The 15,539-nt window shown below is 43.0% G+C and overlaps 2 protein-coding genes across 3 annotated transcripts in view; both read left to right on the top strand.

Annotated features, from left to right (window-relative positions):
• The first annotated feature begins 1,459 nt into the window (after window positions 1-1,459).
• On the top strand, window positions 1,460-10,113 carry LOC116051606 (proteoglycan 4-like). Its single transcript, XM_031302126.1, has 4 exons — window positions 1,460-1,816; window positions 6,878-9,322; window positions 9,659-9,768; window positions 9,903-10,113. The coding sequence occupies exons 1-3, from the start codon at window positions 1,744-1,746 to the stop codon at window positions 9,760-9,762; spliced, it is 2,622 nt and encodes an 873-aa protein (XP_031157986.1). The 5' UTR covers window positions 1,460-1,743; the 3' UTR covers window positions 9,763-9,768; window positions 9,903-10,113.
• Window positions 10,114-14,038: 3,925 nt separating this feature from the next.
• prdm2b (PR domain containing 2, with ZNF domain b) overlaps window positions 14,039-15,539 on the top strand; it is a 15,462-nt gene continuing 13,961 nt past the window's right edge. The window contains exon 1 of one of the 2 annotated variants that reach the window (XM_031301594.2): window positions 14,039-14,337. The gene's annotated coding sequence lies outside the window, so the exon portion shown is untranslated. The remainder of the gene's footprint in view (window positions 14,338-15,539) is intronic. The other variant, XM_036002499.1, reaches the window with a different exon arrangement.

The raw sequence follows: 15,539 nt of genomic DNA, 5'->3' as shown, positions 1-15,539 counted from the left end.
TTTCTTTTTACTTAAAGGTCCTGTAGGTAGGATTGTGAAGATCCAGGACTTAGCCAAAGAATTTGAACATCGACAACTTCTCAGTCCCTAGTCCCTCCCCCCTTTCTGCTAAAGCCCCAACGGTCTCCTAAGCCCCTCCCCCCACAAGGGAGAATGAATGTGTGTGCATGAACAGTGATTGACACACAGTTAGACACCCCCCCTGGCCCTGACTGGAGCATCTGAACAGGGAGCGGTGTATTTTTGCAAATCACACTACAGGCTGGAGGTGGTGCCAGAGGAGCTGGATTTTTTTTTTTTATTATCTGCTTTATGTAGTTCTACTGGAACATAGAGTTAGTTTTATAAGACTTACCTACTGCATCTTTAAATATATGTCAATATTAGCAACTCTAAATAATATCTTAAAAAAAAAACAAGAAAACCTCAACAGTGTGGCCGGTTTAGCTCAGTTGGTAGAGCGGGCGCACATATGTAGAGGTTTACTCCTTGACGCAGCAGCCACGGGTTCGACTTTGACCTGCGGCCCTTTGCTGCATGTCATTCCCCCTCTCTCTCCCCTTTCATGTCTTCATCTGTCCTGTGGAAATAAAGGCCTAAAAATGCCCCCAAAAAATAAATATAAGAAAACCTCAACAGTAACACACAGAGCACTCATTAGGGCGGCCCAAATGATATGTGTATACAGCTTTACAAACATGCACAACTTAAATATGTGCATATGTACATATTCAGGCATTTCTTAAGTAAGCTAAACTTTTTTGCCACTTCAGACCAAATTATCAAATTGTCTGGCTCCTTTTTGTTCTGAAAAAAAAAAAAAAAAAAAAAACCTATCCAACCATAAAGGTAACACAGATTTTTAAGATAATGTATGAGAGCTCATCTAGTAAACAGAAGGCAGCTTTTTTTTTATTGCTTTTAGACCTGTGAGATACAGCCTTCATTGTAACAATGATGGCCACCATTTACAGTAGAAGTAGTAGGACAGCTAATAGTATGTATTATCTATCAAATTAGATATAACTACGCCTACCATTTTAGAAAACAGAAACTTCTTAGCATTTACAAAACAGTGTTATTGCCCCCCAGTACAACCACTGTGGAGATGCCAACAACTTCATTTCTGGAGGAAGTTTAATATTATTTCAAGCTCTATTCCTAATTGAGTATTAAAAGGTAGTATATCATTTCTTCAAACGATAACTGTATAATTTCTTAATATTTTTTACTGGTGCAGCTTGAGATTGGATAAATACTTTGTGTACTGGATAATTGGATAATTCTGTCTGCCATAGGAGGACAGAGTATTCACAGAGGGAAGAGCTTAATTGTAAATGGAGAAACAATATTTGCAAATTAAAAAAAAAAAATATGTATTCTTGGAAAAGCAGTTCAATTCTTGCAAAAATAAATCAGTGTCAATATTTTTTTTTGGAAAACATATTCAAAAAGTTGGACCTTTGATCCAGGATAAGGAACAACTTGTGTAGACTTGTAGAAGAAGTCCATGTGGTCATATCTCACAGTAGGTTTCTCTTTTTAACCACCCAGCCCTCAAAGCCCCCTCCCAGTATTTCCATATGGTGTGTCACTTCACAATGTGTATCCATGCTGACACTTTACACATGTGCTTCGCCCCTGTAGAATATTCCTTCACAGTGGGGGCACCGGTCTGACTACTGTGTTGGGTTATTGGAAGTTGTCTGACTCTAATGAAAGGACTCTCACAAGCCGGACATCATGTTCAAAACTTCCTCTGTGCTCCTGCTGACCCTGGTCCTAAATGTTCAGCTATGCTCATCAGCACCGATACGTAAGCAATGCATTTCCTCTCATAATTATTATAAATTAAACGGTTCTAGATCAATGATATGAAAAATTATTGCCCAGTTATTTCTCTGGAAAATACTGAAGTCTTCATAAAATACTATAGACTGTTAAGAAAAACAATAAGATTGTTATATACTATTTATATATGTTGTATATACAAAATGATGTTGTATCGAGCGATATAAATGTAAAATACTGTGAAATAATATCTCAATGTTACATATTATTGCGGTCTGAGTAAATGTTACTTATCAATTGAATTTGTGTTGATATAATTAATAATATAAATATGAATATAAATAATTTGATTTTGAATTTTGAATTTGATATTTTCTTAATTGCAATTTTTACAACAGATTGCTGGAGATGCAGTTTGTGCATATTTGTTGATTTATGATGTCAGAACACAATGAATATACTAACTTAATTCAGGAATACATTACAGAAGTTCCTAAATAGTTGTTTAATAAGGTAAACCTGTGTTTGTTGTTATATAATAGGTACACTATGAGTCAACAGAATCTTAGACAGGAAAAGGCAAATATTGCTTTAGGTATTTTCTAGGGATGAGTACTAAGAATATACATTCAGTTTGGAAAATGACCTCTGTCACCCCTGTAAACTGAGAATAAAACTCTGGGGCCTGACTGCATAGATGTGATAACAACTCAACTTCTCAAAATACTTTCATTGCCTGTTCAATTACACACCTGCTTCTGTTAGCATGCTACCATGTGAGACATTTGAACTAAACTTGGATCACTACACACCCTCCATGTTTGTATCAGGTCACAGGAGATCTTCTTAACTGTTTCATAATCAGCCATTGTTCAGAGCTATAGTGTACTATAGGGTTTACTTTTTGGAAAACAGCTGCACTTATGCTTAACCCCAGACCCTTTCAGATTACAATTAGTGTTAAAGTCCAAACTACTACTGTACTGTATGGTATCAAATTGAGCGCAGTGGGTTGTCATGTTTTTGTCTTTTTTTTAGGAATACAAAAGTATGCTTTTAATGAGTAACTTTATTTTTATATTACTGAAAGATTCTAGGAATTAATCAATCAATCAACATTTATTTATATAACACTTTACAGTAACCAGCAGGTATCCAAAGTGCTTAACATTGGAAACCAAGACTAAAACACACATCATATAACATATCATACAATAGAAAGAATGAAATAGAAACAGTACAATCAGAAAAGGTTACATAGAAATATCCATCCATCTTCTTCCGCTTATCCGGTAACGGGTCGCGGGGGTAGCAGCTCCAGCAGGGGACCCCAAACTTCCCTTTCCCGAGCCACATTAACCAGCTCCGACTGGGGGATCCCGAGGCGTTCCCAGGCCAGGTTGGAGATATAATCCCTCCACCTAGTCCTGGGTCTTCCCCGAGGCCTCCTCCCAGCTGGACGTGCCTGGAACACCTCCCTAGGGAGGCGCCCAGTGGGCATCCTTACCAGATGCCCGAACCACCTCAACTGGCTCCTTTCGACGCGAAGGAGCAGCGGCTCTACTCCGAGCTCCTCACAGATGACTGAGCTTCTCACCCTATCTCTAAGGGAGACGCCAGCCACCCTCCTGAGGAAACCCATTTCGGCCGCTTGTACCCTGGATCTCGTTCTTTCGGTCATGACCCAGCCTTCATGACCATAGGTGAGGGTAGGAACGAAAACTGACCGGTAGATTGAGAGCTTTGCCTTCTGGCTCAGCTCTCTTTTCGTCACAACGGTGCGATAAATTGAGTGTAATACCGCACCCGCTGCGCCGATTCTCCGACCAATCTCCCGCTCCATTGTTCCCTCACTCGCGAACAAGACTCCAAGGTACTTGAACTCCTTCACTTGGGGTAAAGACTCATTCCCTACCTGGAGAAGGCACTCCATCGGTTTCCTGCTGAGAACCATGGCCTCAGATTTAGAGGTGCTGATCCTCATCCCAGCCGCTTCACACTCGGCTGCGAACCGATCCAGTGAGTGCTGAAGGTCACAGGCCGACGATGCCATCAGGACCACATCATCTGCAAAAAGCAGTGATGAGATCCCCAGCTCACCAAACTGCAACCCCTCTCCACCCCGACTACGCCTCGATATCCTGTCCATAAATACTACAAACAGGATTGGTGACAAAGCGCAGCCCTGGCGGAGGCCAACTTTCACCTGAAACGAGTCCGACTTACTGCCGAGAACCCGGACACAGCTCTCGCTTTGGTCGTACAGAGATTGGATGGCCCTGAGAAGGGACCCCCTCACCCCATACTCCCGCAGCACCTCCCACAGTGTCTCCCGGGGGACCCGGTCATACGCCTTCTCCAGATCCACAAAGCACATGTAGACCGGTTGGGCATACTCCCAGGCTCCCTCCAGGATCCTTGCGAGAGTAAAGATCTGGTCCGTTGTTCCACGACCAGGACGGAATCCGCATTGTTCCTCTTCAACCTGAGGTTCGACTATCGACCGAACCCTCCTTTCCAGCACCTTGGAGTAGACTTTACCGGGGAGGCTGAGAAGTGTGATACCCCTGTAATTGGCACACACCCTCTGGTCCCCCTTTTTGAAAAGGGGAACCACCACCCCGGTCTGCCACTCCTTAGGCATCGTCCCCGACTTCCACGCAATGTTGAAGAGGCGTGTCAACCAAGACAACCCCTCCACACCCAGAGCTTTAAGCATTTCTGGACGGATCTCATCAATCCCTGGGGCTTTGCCACTGTGGAGTTGTTTAACTACCTCAGCAACTTCCACCAGGGAAATTGACGACAATCCCCCATCATCCTCCAGCTCTGCCTCTACCATAGAGGGCGTATTAGTCGGATTTAGGAGTTCCTCAAAGTGCTCCTTCCACCGCCCTATTACCTCCTCAGTTGAGGTCAGCAGCGTCCCATCCTTACTGTACACAGCTTGGATGGTTCCCCGCTTCCCCCTCCTGAGGTGGCGAACGGTTTTCCAGAAGCACCTTGGTGCCGACCGAAAGTCCTTCTCCATGTCTTCTCCGAACTTTTCCCACACCCGCTGCTTTGCCTCTTTCACGGCAGAGGCTGCAGCCCTTCGGGCCCTTCGGTACCTTGCAACTGCCTCCGGAGTCCTCTGGGATAACATATCCCAGAAAGACTCCTTCAGTCGGACGGCTTCCCTGACCACCGGTGTCCACCACGGTGTTCGTGGGTTGCCGCCCCTTGAGGCACCTAAGACCCTAAGACCACAGCTCCCCGCCGCAGCTTCAGCAATGGAAACTTTGAACATTGTCCACTCGGGTTCAATGCCCCCAGCCTCCACAGGGATGCACGAAAAGCTCCGCCGGAGGTGTGAGTTGAAAGTCTGTCGGACAGGGGCCTCCTCCAGACGTTCCCAGTTCACCCGCACTACCCGTTTGGGTTTACCAGGTCTGTCCAGAGTCTTCCCCCACCCTCTGACCCAACTCACCACCAGATGGTGATCAGTTGACAGCTCTGCCCCTCTCTTCACCCGAGTGTCCAAAACATACGGCCTCAGATCAGATGAAACGATTATAAAATCGATCATTGACCTTTGGCCTAGGGTGCTCTGGTACCAAGTACACTTATGGGCATCCCTATGTTCGAACATGGTGTTCGTTATAGACAATCCATGACTAGCACAGAAGTCCAACAACAAACAACCACTCTGGTTTAGATCAGGGAGGCCGTTCCTCCCAATCACGCCTCTCCATGTGTCTCCATCATTGCCCACGTGCGCGTTGAAGTCCTCCAGCAGAACTATGGAGTCCCCTACTGGAGCCCCATACAGGACTCCATTCAAGGTCTCCAAGAAGGCCGAATACTCCGAGCTCTTGTTTGGTGCATACGCACAAACAACAGTCAGAGTTTTCCCCCCCCACAACCCGCAGGCGTAGGGAGGCGACCCTCTCGTCCACCGGGGTAAACTCCAACGTAGCGGCGCTCAGCCGGGGGCTTGTGAGTATCCCCACACCCGCCCAGCGCCTCACACCCTGGGCAACTCCGGAGAAGAAAAGAGTCCAACCCCTATCCAGGAGTATGGTTCCAGAACCGAGACTGTGCGTAGAGGTAAGCCCCACCAGATCCAACTGGTAGCGCTCCACCTCCCGCACAAGTTCCGGTTCCTTCCCCCACAGAGAGGTGACGTTCCACGTCCCCAGAGCCAGCGTCTGCTGCCCGGGTCTGGTCCGTCGAGGCCCCTGACCTTCACTGCCACCCATGTGGCAGCGCACCCGACCCCAGCGGTTCCTCCCACAGGTGGTGGGCCCATGGGTTGGAGAGAGAGGTGCCACGTAGCTTTTTCGGGCTGTGCCCGGCCGGGCTCCGTGGCAAACCCGGCCACCAGGCGCTCGCTGACGGGCCCTCCATCTGGGCCTGGCTCCAGATGGGGGCCCCGGGCTTCCTCCGGGCAGGGTCACTCCATCTCTACCTCGTTTTTTCATAGGGTTTTTGAACCATTCTTTGTCTGGCCCCTCACCTGAGACCACTTTGCCTTGGGAGACCCTACCAGGAGCACAAAGCTCCAGACAACACAGCCCTCAGGTTCATAGGGACACACAAACCTCTCCACCACGATAAGGTGATGGTTCCCGGAGAAGTACATAGAAATAGGAGAGGGAAATTGTCACACCACTACTACGTACTAAAAGCCATTCTAAACAGGTTTTGATTTTAGACCTAAAAAGAGTTACATCTGTAGTCGTCCGAATATCAGGGGGTAACTTGTTCCAGAGTCTCGGGGCAGCAACTGCAAAAGCCTGATCACCCCACCGTTTATACCTTGACCTTGGGACTTCTAAAACCAGTTGATTTGAAGACCGCAAGGACCGGGTGTGGTTGTGCTCAGGAATGATCAAAGAATATAAAAATATCTATAAATCAATGTTATCAGCTAAAAGACACTAAGTACAATTCCCAATTTTATTGTTCTGATATTTGTTAAAATATAGTTTAGGTACAGTAAATGAGGGTTCCTTTGTTTAACTTTGAGAACATACCAAATGGCTATACTGTTGATTGACTGGAGAACCAGTTCAAATTGTCAAGTCTCAAACTTCTATTTCAGCTGCCAAAGCTGCTCAGTCTTCTGGACCAGGACCAGAGAAACTTGCACCAGTAACTGAAGATCACAGTCACTTTAAAGAGGAAAAAGAACCAGTTCAGGAGAAACTCATTCCAGTTGTTGCAGGTGTAGCAGCTCCATCTCCCGAGGAATCACCTGCTGAAGAAGACATTCCAGTTACTGCAAAAGAACCAGAACCAATTTTCATCGGAGATCAGGTCTCTGATGACGCTGATAAAGCTGATGAATCTCAGGAATCAGCCCCTCAGGAGCCTTTGGCTGTAGCTTCACAAGAATCTTCAGAGGAGGGAACTTTCCATGAAGAGGCTGCCTTGCAGGCATCTCCAGAAGAAACCACAGAAGAAGTTGCCTTGGCTGCTGCTGTCGAGAGTGAACAGCATTATGGGGAGGATTCAGCTCCAGAAGTACTGATCCCGGTCATTCCTTTAGAAGCTTCAAAAGCTCCAGAGGAAAATGCAGAAGAAGAAACAGCTGTTGCTATAGAGAGTGCACCCCTAGAACAGTATGATCTGGAGGATCCAGTTCCAGGAGCACCAATTCCTATTATTCCTGCAGGAGCTTCAGAAGATGAAGCTTCAGTGGAAAATGCAGCAGAAGAAGCTGCTCCAGAAGAACCTTTACTTATAGTCCCTGATGAAGTAGAACCTGCTGCTCTTCCTATGACACCAGCAGAAGAGAAATCTGTTCTCGTCCCTGCAGAATTTGAGGAGTCAGCCCCAGAGGAACCTGCTGTTATTGTTCCTGTGGAACCTGCTGAACAAGAGCTGGATCAAGAGGAAACAGTCTCTATCATTTCTTCAGAAACAAAAGAAGAGGAAGCTCCAGAGGAAAATGCAAAAGAAGAAGAAGCAGTTTCCCCGGTAGTCCTGGAAGAAAATGCTGCAGTGGTCCCTGCTACAAACGAAGAACCTCTTCCCAGTACATTAGAAGAATCTGTTGCCCTGTTTCCTGTAGAGCTTGAGATCGAAGAGGAAGGTCAAGTGGAACATGTTGCAGAACAAACAGCACCACAAGAGTCAGCCCCAGGAGATCCAGTTGTCGTTGTTCCTCTGGATCCTGCTGAAGACGAGCCCGAGCTGGAAGTACAAGTTACAGAAGAATCAATCCCCATAGCTTCCCCAGAATCACCAGAAGAAGAAGCTCCAGAGGAAGCTGCAGGGGTGCCTGTCCCAATAGTCCCAGAAGAAAATGCAGAAGAGGACCCTGCTACCAACGAAGAACCTTTTCCCAGTACATTAAAAGAAGAGGAATCTGTTGCCCTGTTTCCTGTAGAGTTTAACACCGAAGAGGAAGGTCAAGTGGGAGCTGTTGCAGAACAAACAGCACCACAAGAGTCAGCCCCAGAGGAACCTGCTGTTATTGTTCCTCTGGAACCTGCTAAACAGGATCCGGATCTAGAGGAACAAGAGGAAACAGTCTCTATCATGTCTTCAGAAACAAAAAAAGAGGAAGCTCCAGAGGAACATGCAAAAGAAGAAGAAAAAGAAGAAGAAGAAGCAGTTGCCCCGGTAGTCCTGGAAGAAAATGCTGCAGTGGTCCCTGCTACAAACGAAGAACCTCTTCCCAGTACATTAGAAGAATCTGTTGCCCTGTTTCCTGTAGAGCTTGAGATCGAAGAGGAAGGTCAAGTGGAACCTGTTGCAGAACAAACAGCACCACAAGAGTCAGCCCCAGAAGATCCAGTTGTTGTTGTTCCTCTGGATCCTGCTGAAGACGAGCCAGAGCTGGAAGTACAAGTTACAGAAGAATCAATCCCCATAGCTTCCCCAGAATCACCAGAAGAAGAAGCTCCAGAGGAAGCTGCAGGGGTGCCTGTCCCAATAGTCCCAGAAGAAAATGCAGAAGAGGACCCTGCTACCAATGAAGAACCTCTTGCTGGTGCACCAGAAGAAGAGAAATATGTTGTCCTTGATACAGAAGAGGAAGTTCAAGTGGAACAGGCTGCAGAGGAAACAGAACCAGCCCTAGAAAAACCTGCTGTCAGTGTTGTTGTAGAACCCACCAGTGAGGAACCAGCTCCAGAAGACCCAATCGTCATCATTCCCTTAGAGGATCTAGAAGAGGATGCTCCAGATGACAACACAGAAGATGTTGTCCATTCAGATCCTCTCCTAATGGAAACTGCCCTGGAGGAGGACACAGCAGGTGACAGTGATGCAGAGATACTTGTCACACAAACCTCATCTGAGAATGACACCATAGAGACAGCACTGGATCCAGGTGAGGAAGTAGCTGCAACCGAGGTTCCTGCTTCAACAGAGATCTTAACTGAAGCCCCAATTGAACTTGTCACAGCTCCTCCTGCCCCAGCTGTCTCTAAGGCACAAATCATTCTGGCTCCACTGGAAGGTGGTGATGGCACCAGTATGAAGACTCGCAGTGAAGATTTTAGAGCTGTAGCTATATTGATAGAAGATGAACCTGTAGGTAAGAATCCAACACTGAGTTATTTTTAAAATCTATGCTTTAATCAATACCTTACTATGATGTAAATGTGTCTATTTGTTCAAACATTCCAGGATGTAATTATTACCATTATAGTGAAATGTTCATGTCTGCTTGTAAGCTGAAAGTGAAAAAAGTTTTTTCTTTTTTTGCCAAGTACATTTACACATATGAGGAATAGGTGCTCTGCTTTCACCCATCCTAACTTATTACGAGTAGTGGGCAGCCATAGTCCGGTGACCGGGGACCAACTCCAGTTTTAATGCCAGGTAGCAATTACGAGTGTTGATTTCACTAATGATAGTTTTGGTTTCGCAGTACTGGTGAACAGAGGGACAGTGCTCGGTGCAGCATTCTTCACACTGATGTCTTTTATTGTTACTGGGTTTCTTGGGACGACTATATACAAGAAACTGCGCTGAATGCAAGTGAGTACAACAATGTCACCAAATTGAATTAGCTTGTACCCATAATTAATGATTAAGTGGCTTAGTATTCACATTTCATAGCTTGGTCAACAACACTGTCTATAAACTTGCACTTACAATTTCTCCTGTTTTAGGACACTGAAGTAAAGATCAGTGGACAAAGAGCTGTTTGATGAGCAACTGAAGCTGAACAAGTTTTTCTATGTTGGATTTTTGCTTAGGAAAAGTCAAGTGAAGGAAATTCTTCAAGATTTGGACAGCCAGAAAGCCACTATGTTAATGGAAACCAGTGGTCGAAGTGGTTTTAAGATCTTCCACTTAAGTAAAATAAGCAATACCTCAATAAAAAAATTCTAACACATTACTAACAAAAAGTTAAATAAATATAAATATCCTATTTATATTTTACTTAAGTAGAATATTAGTGAAAGTGGAAGTAGTATAGAAGTATCATCAGCAAAATATACTTAACAGTATTAACTCAACAGCAGACAGGCCCCTGAGTCATTAATGTGTAAGCAGCATTTTCCTGTTGGTTGAGGCGGAGCTAATAAATACTTTTAGGTAGATTAAAGCAGTCCTGTGGAGTTTTCCTATAAACAAACCACAGTTTTGTTAACATTGAGTGTGTCTCAACAAAATGCATTGTGTGTACCCTTGAGGTCTAATATTGTATTACTATTTTAAATCCTGCGTTGTTTACATATTTACATGCTAGCAGTCATCTTCTTCACAAACTTTGCTGCCACATTTGTACTCTTTTTGTTACCACCACGTACTGTTGAAGAGCCTAAAACCTGTGGCAGGAATGTGTATTGCGTGTCCTTGTGCACAAACACAATACAAACAAAGCGTGGAACAACTCGTAAAAACATTGCTCCATAGCGCTACTAGTGGTCAAAAGCTCCACAAGGTACCTTTAATCTATGCCAATGGATCATATTTTACAGGCTGATCAGAGGTTTTGTATATGAAATCACAAATATAGTCCAAGCGTCAAATAAATGCAGTGGAGTAAAACATACAGCATTATCCTAAAGCATTGTGGCATAATGGAAATACTCAAGTAAAGTATAAGTACCTCCTACATAGTTTCCACCTCTGATTTTAAAACTGTGTCTTGACCTAATGTAAACTGTGGAATTTGTTAGCCACTTGAGACGGCAATAACATGTGGTATGTCAGCGTCAATGAATGTTCTGATTCATCTGATTGATCATGTTTTGATTTTGAAATTTATGGATGATGAAAACTTTGATGCACTTGTAACTTTACTTTTTTGATTGTGGATCATTAAAGAAATGGTCAGCGTGGGTATAGTCAATATTTTTTCTCTTGCAGTTGTTTCAGCAAACATTGTCCAGCCTTTAATCACAAAATGTTCTTTATGTACAATCTGTACATTTCCATTGGCACTATGGCGCATACAGTACAGTTCACCAGGCCAAGTAGGCCTATCACCTTTCCTGTTCCCTGTCATGCAGCATGAGATGCAGAGCTCTCCTATCAATCACACTTTGGCATGCTGCAGTACCAGCTAAATATCCACCGCTCATCCATTACACAGTAAATATTTTTAGGATAGTGAGGGGGACATGGTGTACCAAGTGAAAGCTTTAAACTGTGTTCTACCCAAGTACAATAAACATATCCCATTGTAAGTGTTGCACTTGTTTTAAATGTAATAAATTCAGATTTACAAAACCTGCGAGTAAAGACTCAAACAGAATAATAATGTAAACCTTTTACAAATTTACAGCCATATGGCCTTCACATACTGTAGAGGTAGTCCACCAATTAGTTCAGCTTTTATTTATTCAGGAATGAGAACAAATTACATATAGGTCTATACAACATCACAACAGGACAAATACAAAGCAGTCATCACATACACAGCCACCAAGCAAGTAAAACTTTATATAAGAAGTACATTTTATATTTGTATTAAATATTAAATTGGCTTTTATGTGTATAAGCAAGAATAGCTTTTTTTTTTTGAACAGGAGGAATGGTTAGATCATATGGGCACCTGCCTATTGTTTTAAGACGGACTTAAAAATGTTTACACGTAGAAACCGACATGATTGTTCAAGAACACTAGTAGTTGATGGACATCCTCATACGTATGGTAGATGAGGAGTCATAAAAAGCAGGAGGACGTGTGGCAGCTGTCAGCCTGATGGACATCAGGGTGGAAACAGGGGTGGAGGGATTTGGTAATACTTGAGCAGTGGGGGAGGGGGGTGAAAGTGTGAAAAGAGGGTCGTGAATTAGCACATCTGGTTGAAAGATGCTTTAAACACTGAGTTTACAGACACTAAATAGGCAGATAAGGTACATGACAGGTCCACAGTGTGATTGTGTAAGATCATTACTGTGATATTTTGGAACAAATTCAAATAACTAATTAATATAAGAACCCTGGGTGAGGACCCTACGTGTACCGAATGCCAGACTTGCAGATATGTGTCTTAATGTGGCATGAGGTCAAGCCTTAAGAAGATACAGAACACTGATACTTTCGTAATTATTAACAGTAGGAATTGTCTCACATCTTATTCCTGTAAAGTTTATGTCAGAAAACACAGCTTAAATACATGCAGAGACACGTTGTTACATGATTGCTCTGGTTCACCAGGTAGAGGTTTTAAATTTTGCCACAGAAAGATGAATAGTCAAACCCGTAGATCACACATCCACTCACATTTGTTACAACTCAGCTAACTCTGACAGATACATTAACTGCGTTTCAGTCCAGTACTAACTTGCTCACAAAGCTCCGGAAACAGACTTCAATCTGAGGAGAACACAACCTGTTTATGGTAACACAGCAGCCTCTAGTGGCCACAGACATTACCTGTAGATATAACAGTCATGATAACCTAGCATGCCCTTTGAGAACCAATGTGACCACTCCTGCACACTGCAGAGAACAGAGGCCACATACTGTACACACATGACTTTTGTTTAGTTTGAGCTGTTGTTCTTGTCCATGTAATGAGAGCAATACATGATTTCTAGTTTTTCTCTATTGAGGCTATGTTGGACAATATGACAATGTGTGAGCAGATTTTGAATTTGCCACCATCAACGATTTTGCTGCTGTTACTGTTTGTATCGTGGCAGCTACAGCATCCCTGGGGGACTTTAATTTGTCAGGTATTTAATTGACCAAAACAAAACAAGTATTCCTGTCAGGTTAAGAGAGTAGAGTGATATAATATATTGAAGTTTTGCTGACCTTCATGTCCATTTGAAGACTTTTGCTCTAAAAAGACAAATACACTCAGTTGCCCGTTTATTAGGTACACCTAGCAAAAACCAATTCATCACTGATGCACTTTGTCCATTGCATTTATATATCAAAGAGGGTGAGCTAAATAACAGAAACACCTTTCTGTGTAATGCAATACAGCTCAACGGCACCACAAACAACATCCTTTAAAATGACCATACAAGTACAGTTCAATCAACACCTCTCTAAAACAGTTGAAACAAAAACTGATTGTTCCCTTCACGAAGGGAGGTTTTATTGCAGTACTGTTGTATTAGACTGCATCAGTTTTAGCTAGGTATACCTGAGTGAATGTAGTATTTGAAAACGCTGAAACTTTGGTATCATTGTTACTCATGTCGTGTGACAGTAACTGCATGTTGTGTTCTGAAATTGTGAGTCATATCTTCAAACATCTGGTTGCAAAATAGTTATTTTTGAAAAGACAGGTTATCTCTGCTTTTTGGGTTGTAACCTAATGCCAGGGACTGAACTCATAAACTAGGATTCAACACTATTTGGATCAATAGACTGTTCCAACTGTTTGATGTGTTTTAATTGTATTATTCTTGTTTTTAATATATGTACCCAGGACTCCCTGGAAAGCAGTACTTATTAAGATACTATTTAAGTGAACTATCCAAGTGAAATAAGACGCTAATTGAATGTGACTGAATCATACCAAAAACAGTGTTTATGCAGCATCTTATTTATTTTAACTTTAATTGTGACTCATAAATTACCCAATCTTAGTAATCAGTTGCCATGTGCTTTAGAATACGAGTATTAAAGAATATGTGGGGGAAAGAAAACATTCCACCAATAAATAAAAATTAAAAAAAAAAACTAACTTGCCACGGGTAAAGAATTTCATATTTAAAAAATATTAAAGGACCAAATAACAACCTTTCAGTCTGCATTTGCCTGCTTTTATTGAGTTCTTCTATTCATGGATGCACAGATGGCACCAGCCTACAGGCCCATTATGCTCACAGATGAATCTAAGCAAGGCACTTAATTGGCATGGTTTCATGTTAGGCTGCGGTGTGGACAGGACTAGAGCCACTGCCTGCTGGAGAGGACACCAGGGAGCCGTGGCGTCTACAGAAACCCTCCTTTATTGCCCCATCGCTGTGAGAGTGTGTGCGGGTCTGACAGGCTGCCTCTCCTCAACTACACCACACCACGATCTGACTTACAGAAGAGGCTTTCGACTCAAGCCTCCATCCGCCATTTTCAGCAGATTGAAAGCAGGTAGAGCACAAAAATCACAAGTCCCCGGTCACATAAAGCAGGTAAGTGCGCGTGTGAGTAGGCTAAACCCAAAAAACCCACCCTACGACAGCCATGCAACATTGAGGCAGAAAAACCACCTTACGAGCTGATGAGAATAAGGAGAGCGGACGGTGTGCCTGCAAGGGTAACAATAAACTGCATCCTTCGGGCGCTGTACGGTTTACATAGCCTACTCGTTCTTTTTTTTTGTCTTTGTCAACTTTTTTGATACACAGATGCATAACGCTTTTTTAAAATCCGCGTTAAGCGCACACACTCGCACACACCCACGTTAACATCTCTCCATTTGTTGCTTGAACATCATCTTGGAGGGATTTAAAAATGTCTAATCACAACTCCAGCACCAGCGGATTATACATCCATGATTATAGTGAAAAGAAATATATCAAATTAACCTAAATGAACTGTCCAGTAAAAAGTTCATGCATTGTATCCTTTGTTTAAAGAGGATGGTACACATTCGAGCCCCACGTATCTAAGACAATATGGTTTATTGTCTGAGCTTTGTCAGCCTTATCTGCCTTTGAGATAATAGAACATCATCAGTAAGAGTCGTTAAGGTCAAAATATTCGCCATTGAACGATGTGGAATATTGTTTTTATTAATTGAATATGTGATGTGTGATGCTCCTGAACAATTGGCTTTCCTGCCAGTTGGGACAAAACGCAAGTTGCTAAAGCAAAGCAAGTGCCTGTGATGGAAACATTTTTTTCAAATCTGTATTTCCATTAATGCAAGAAAGTAGATTAATTGATCAGTTAATCAAGAGAAAATGTATAGACTTTGTTTGAGCCATTTTCTTAGCAACATTGAGCAGTTCCAGCTTCTCAAATGTCAAGATTTTCTCTTTTATGCCAGTGAACATTCAGTATCTTATCTATCCCATACATTTAGAAAAACGTGAATAAAGATAGTATGCTCTGTGTGCTTTGAAATCATATAGCTCATTTGGCATTCATGACATTTCATCCAGAATTTCACATCTCATACAGTAATTAACACCACATGCATTTAGGCAGAACTCTAAAAGATAATGAAGACTTTAGGATCCTTAGCCCTTGCTGATGCTGTGCTTAGCTTATCTCAGGACTTATCTTTGGGGTTTCCTGATAAAAGCAATTTGAAAACATCATATTGGGGAGCGCTTCACTTTTGTCAATTAATTGTAAAAAATAATCTGCAAACTAATTCACAATGAAA

The sequence above is a fragment of the Sander lucioperca genome, chromosome 6 (assembly GCF_008315115.2).
Source record: "Sander lucioperca isolate FBNREF2018 chromosome 6, SLUC_FBN_1.2, whole genome shotgun sequence".
In the NCBI taxonomy this organism is placed as follows: Eukaryota; Metazoa; Chordata; class Actinopteri; order Perciformes; family Percidae; genus Sander; species Sander lucioperca.
This window is presented reverse-complemented; position numbering and strand designations above follow the sequence as displayed.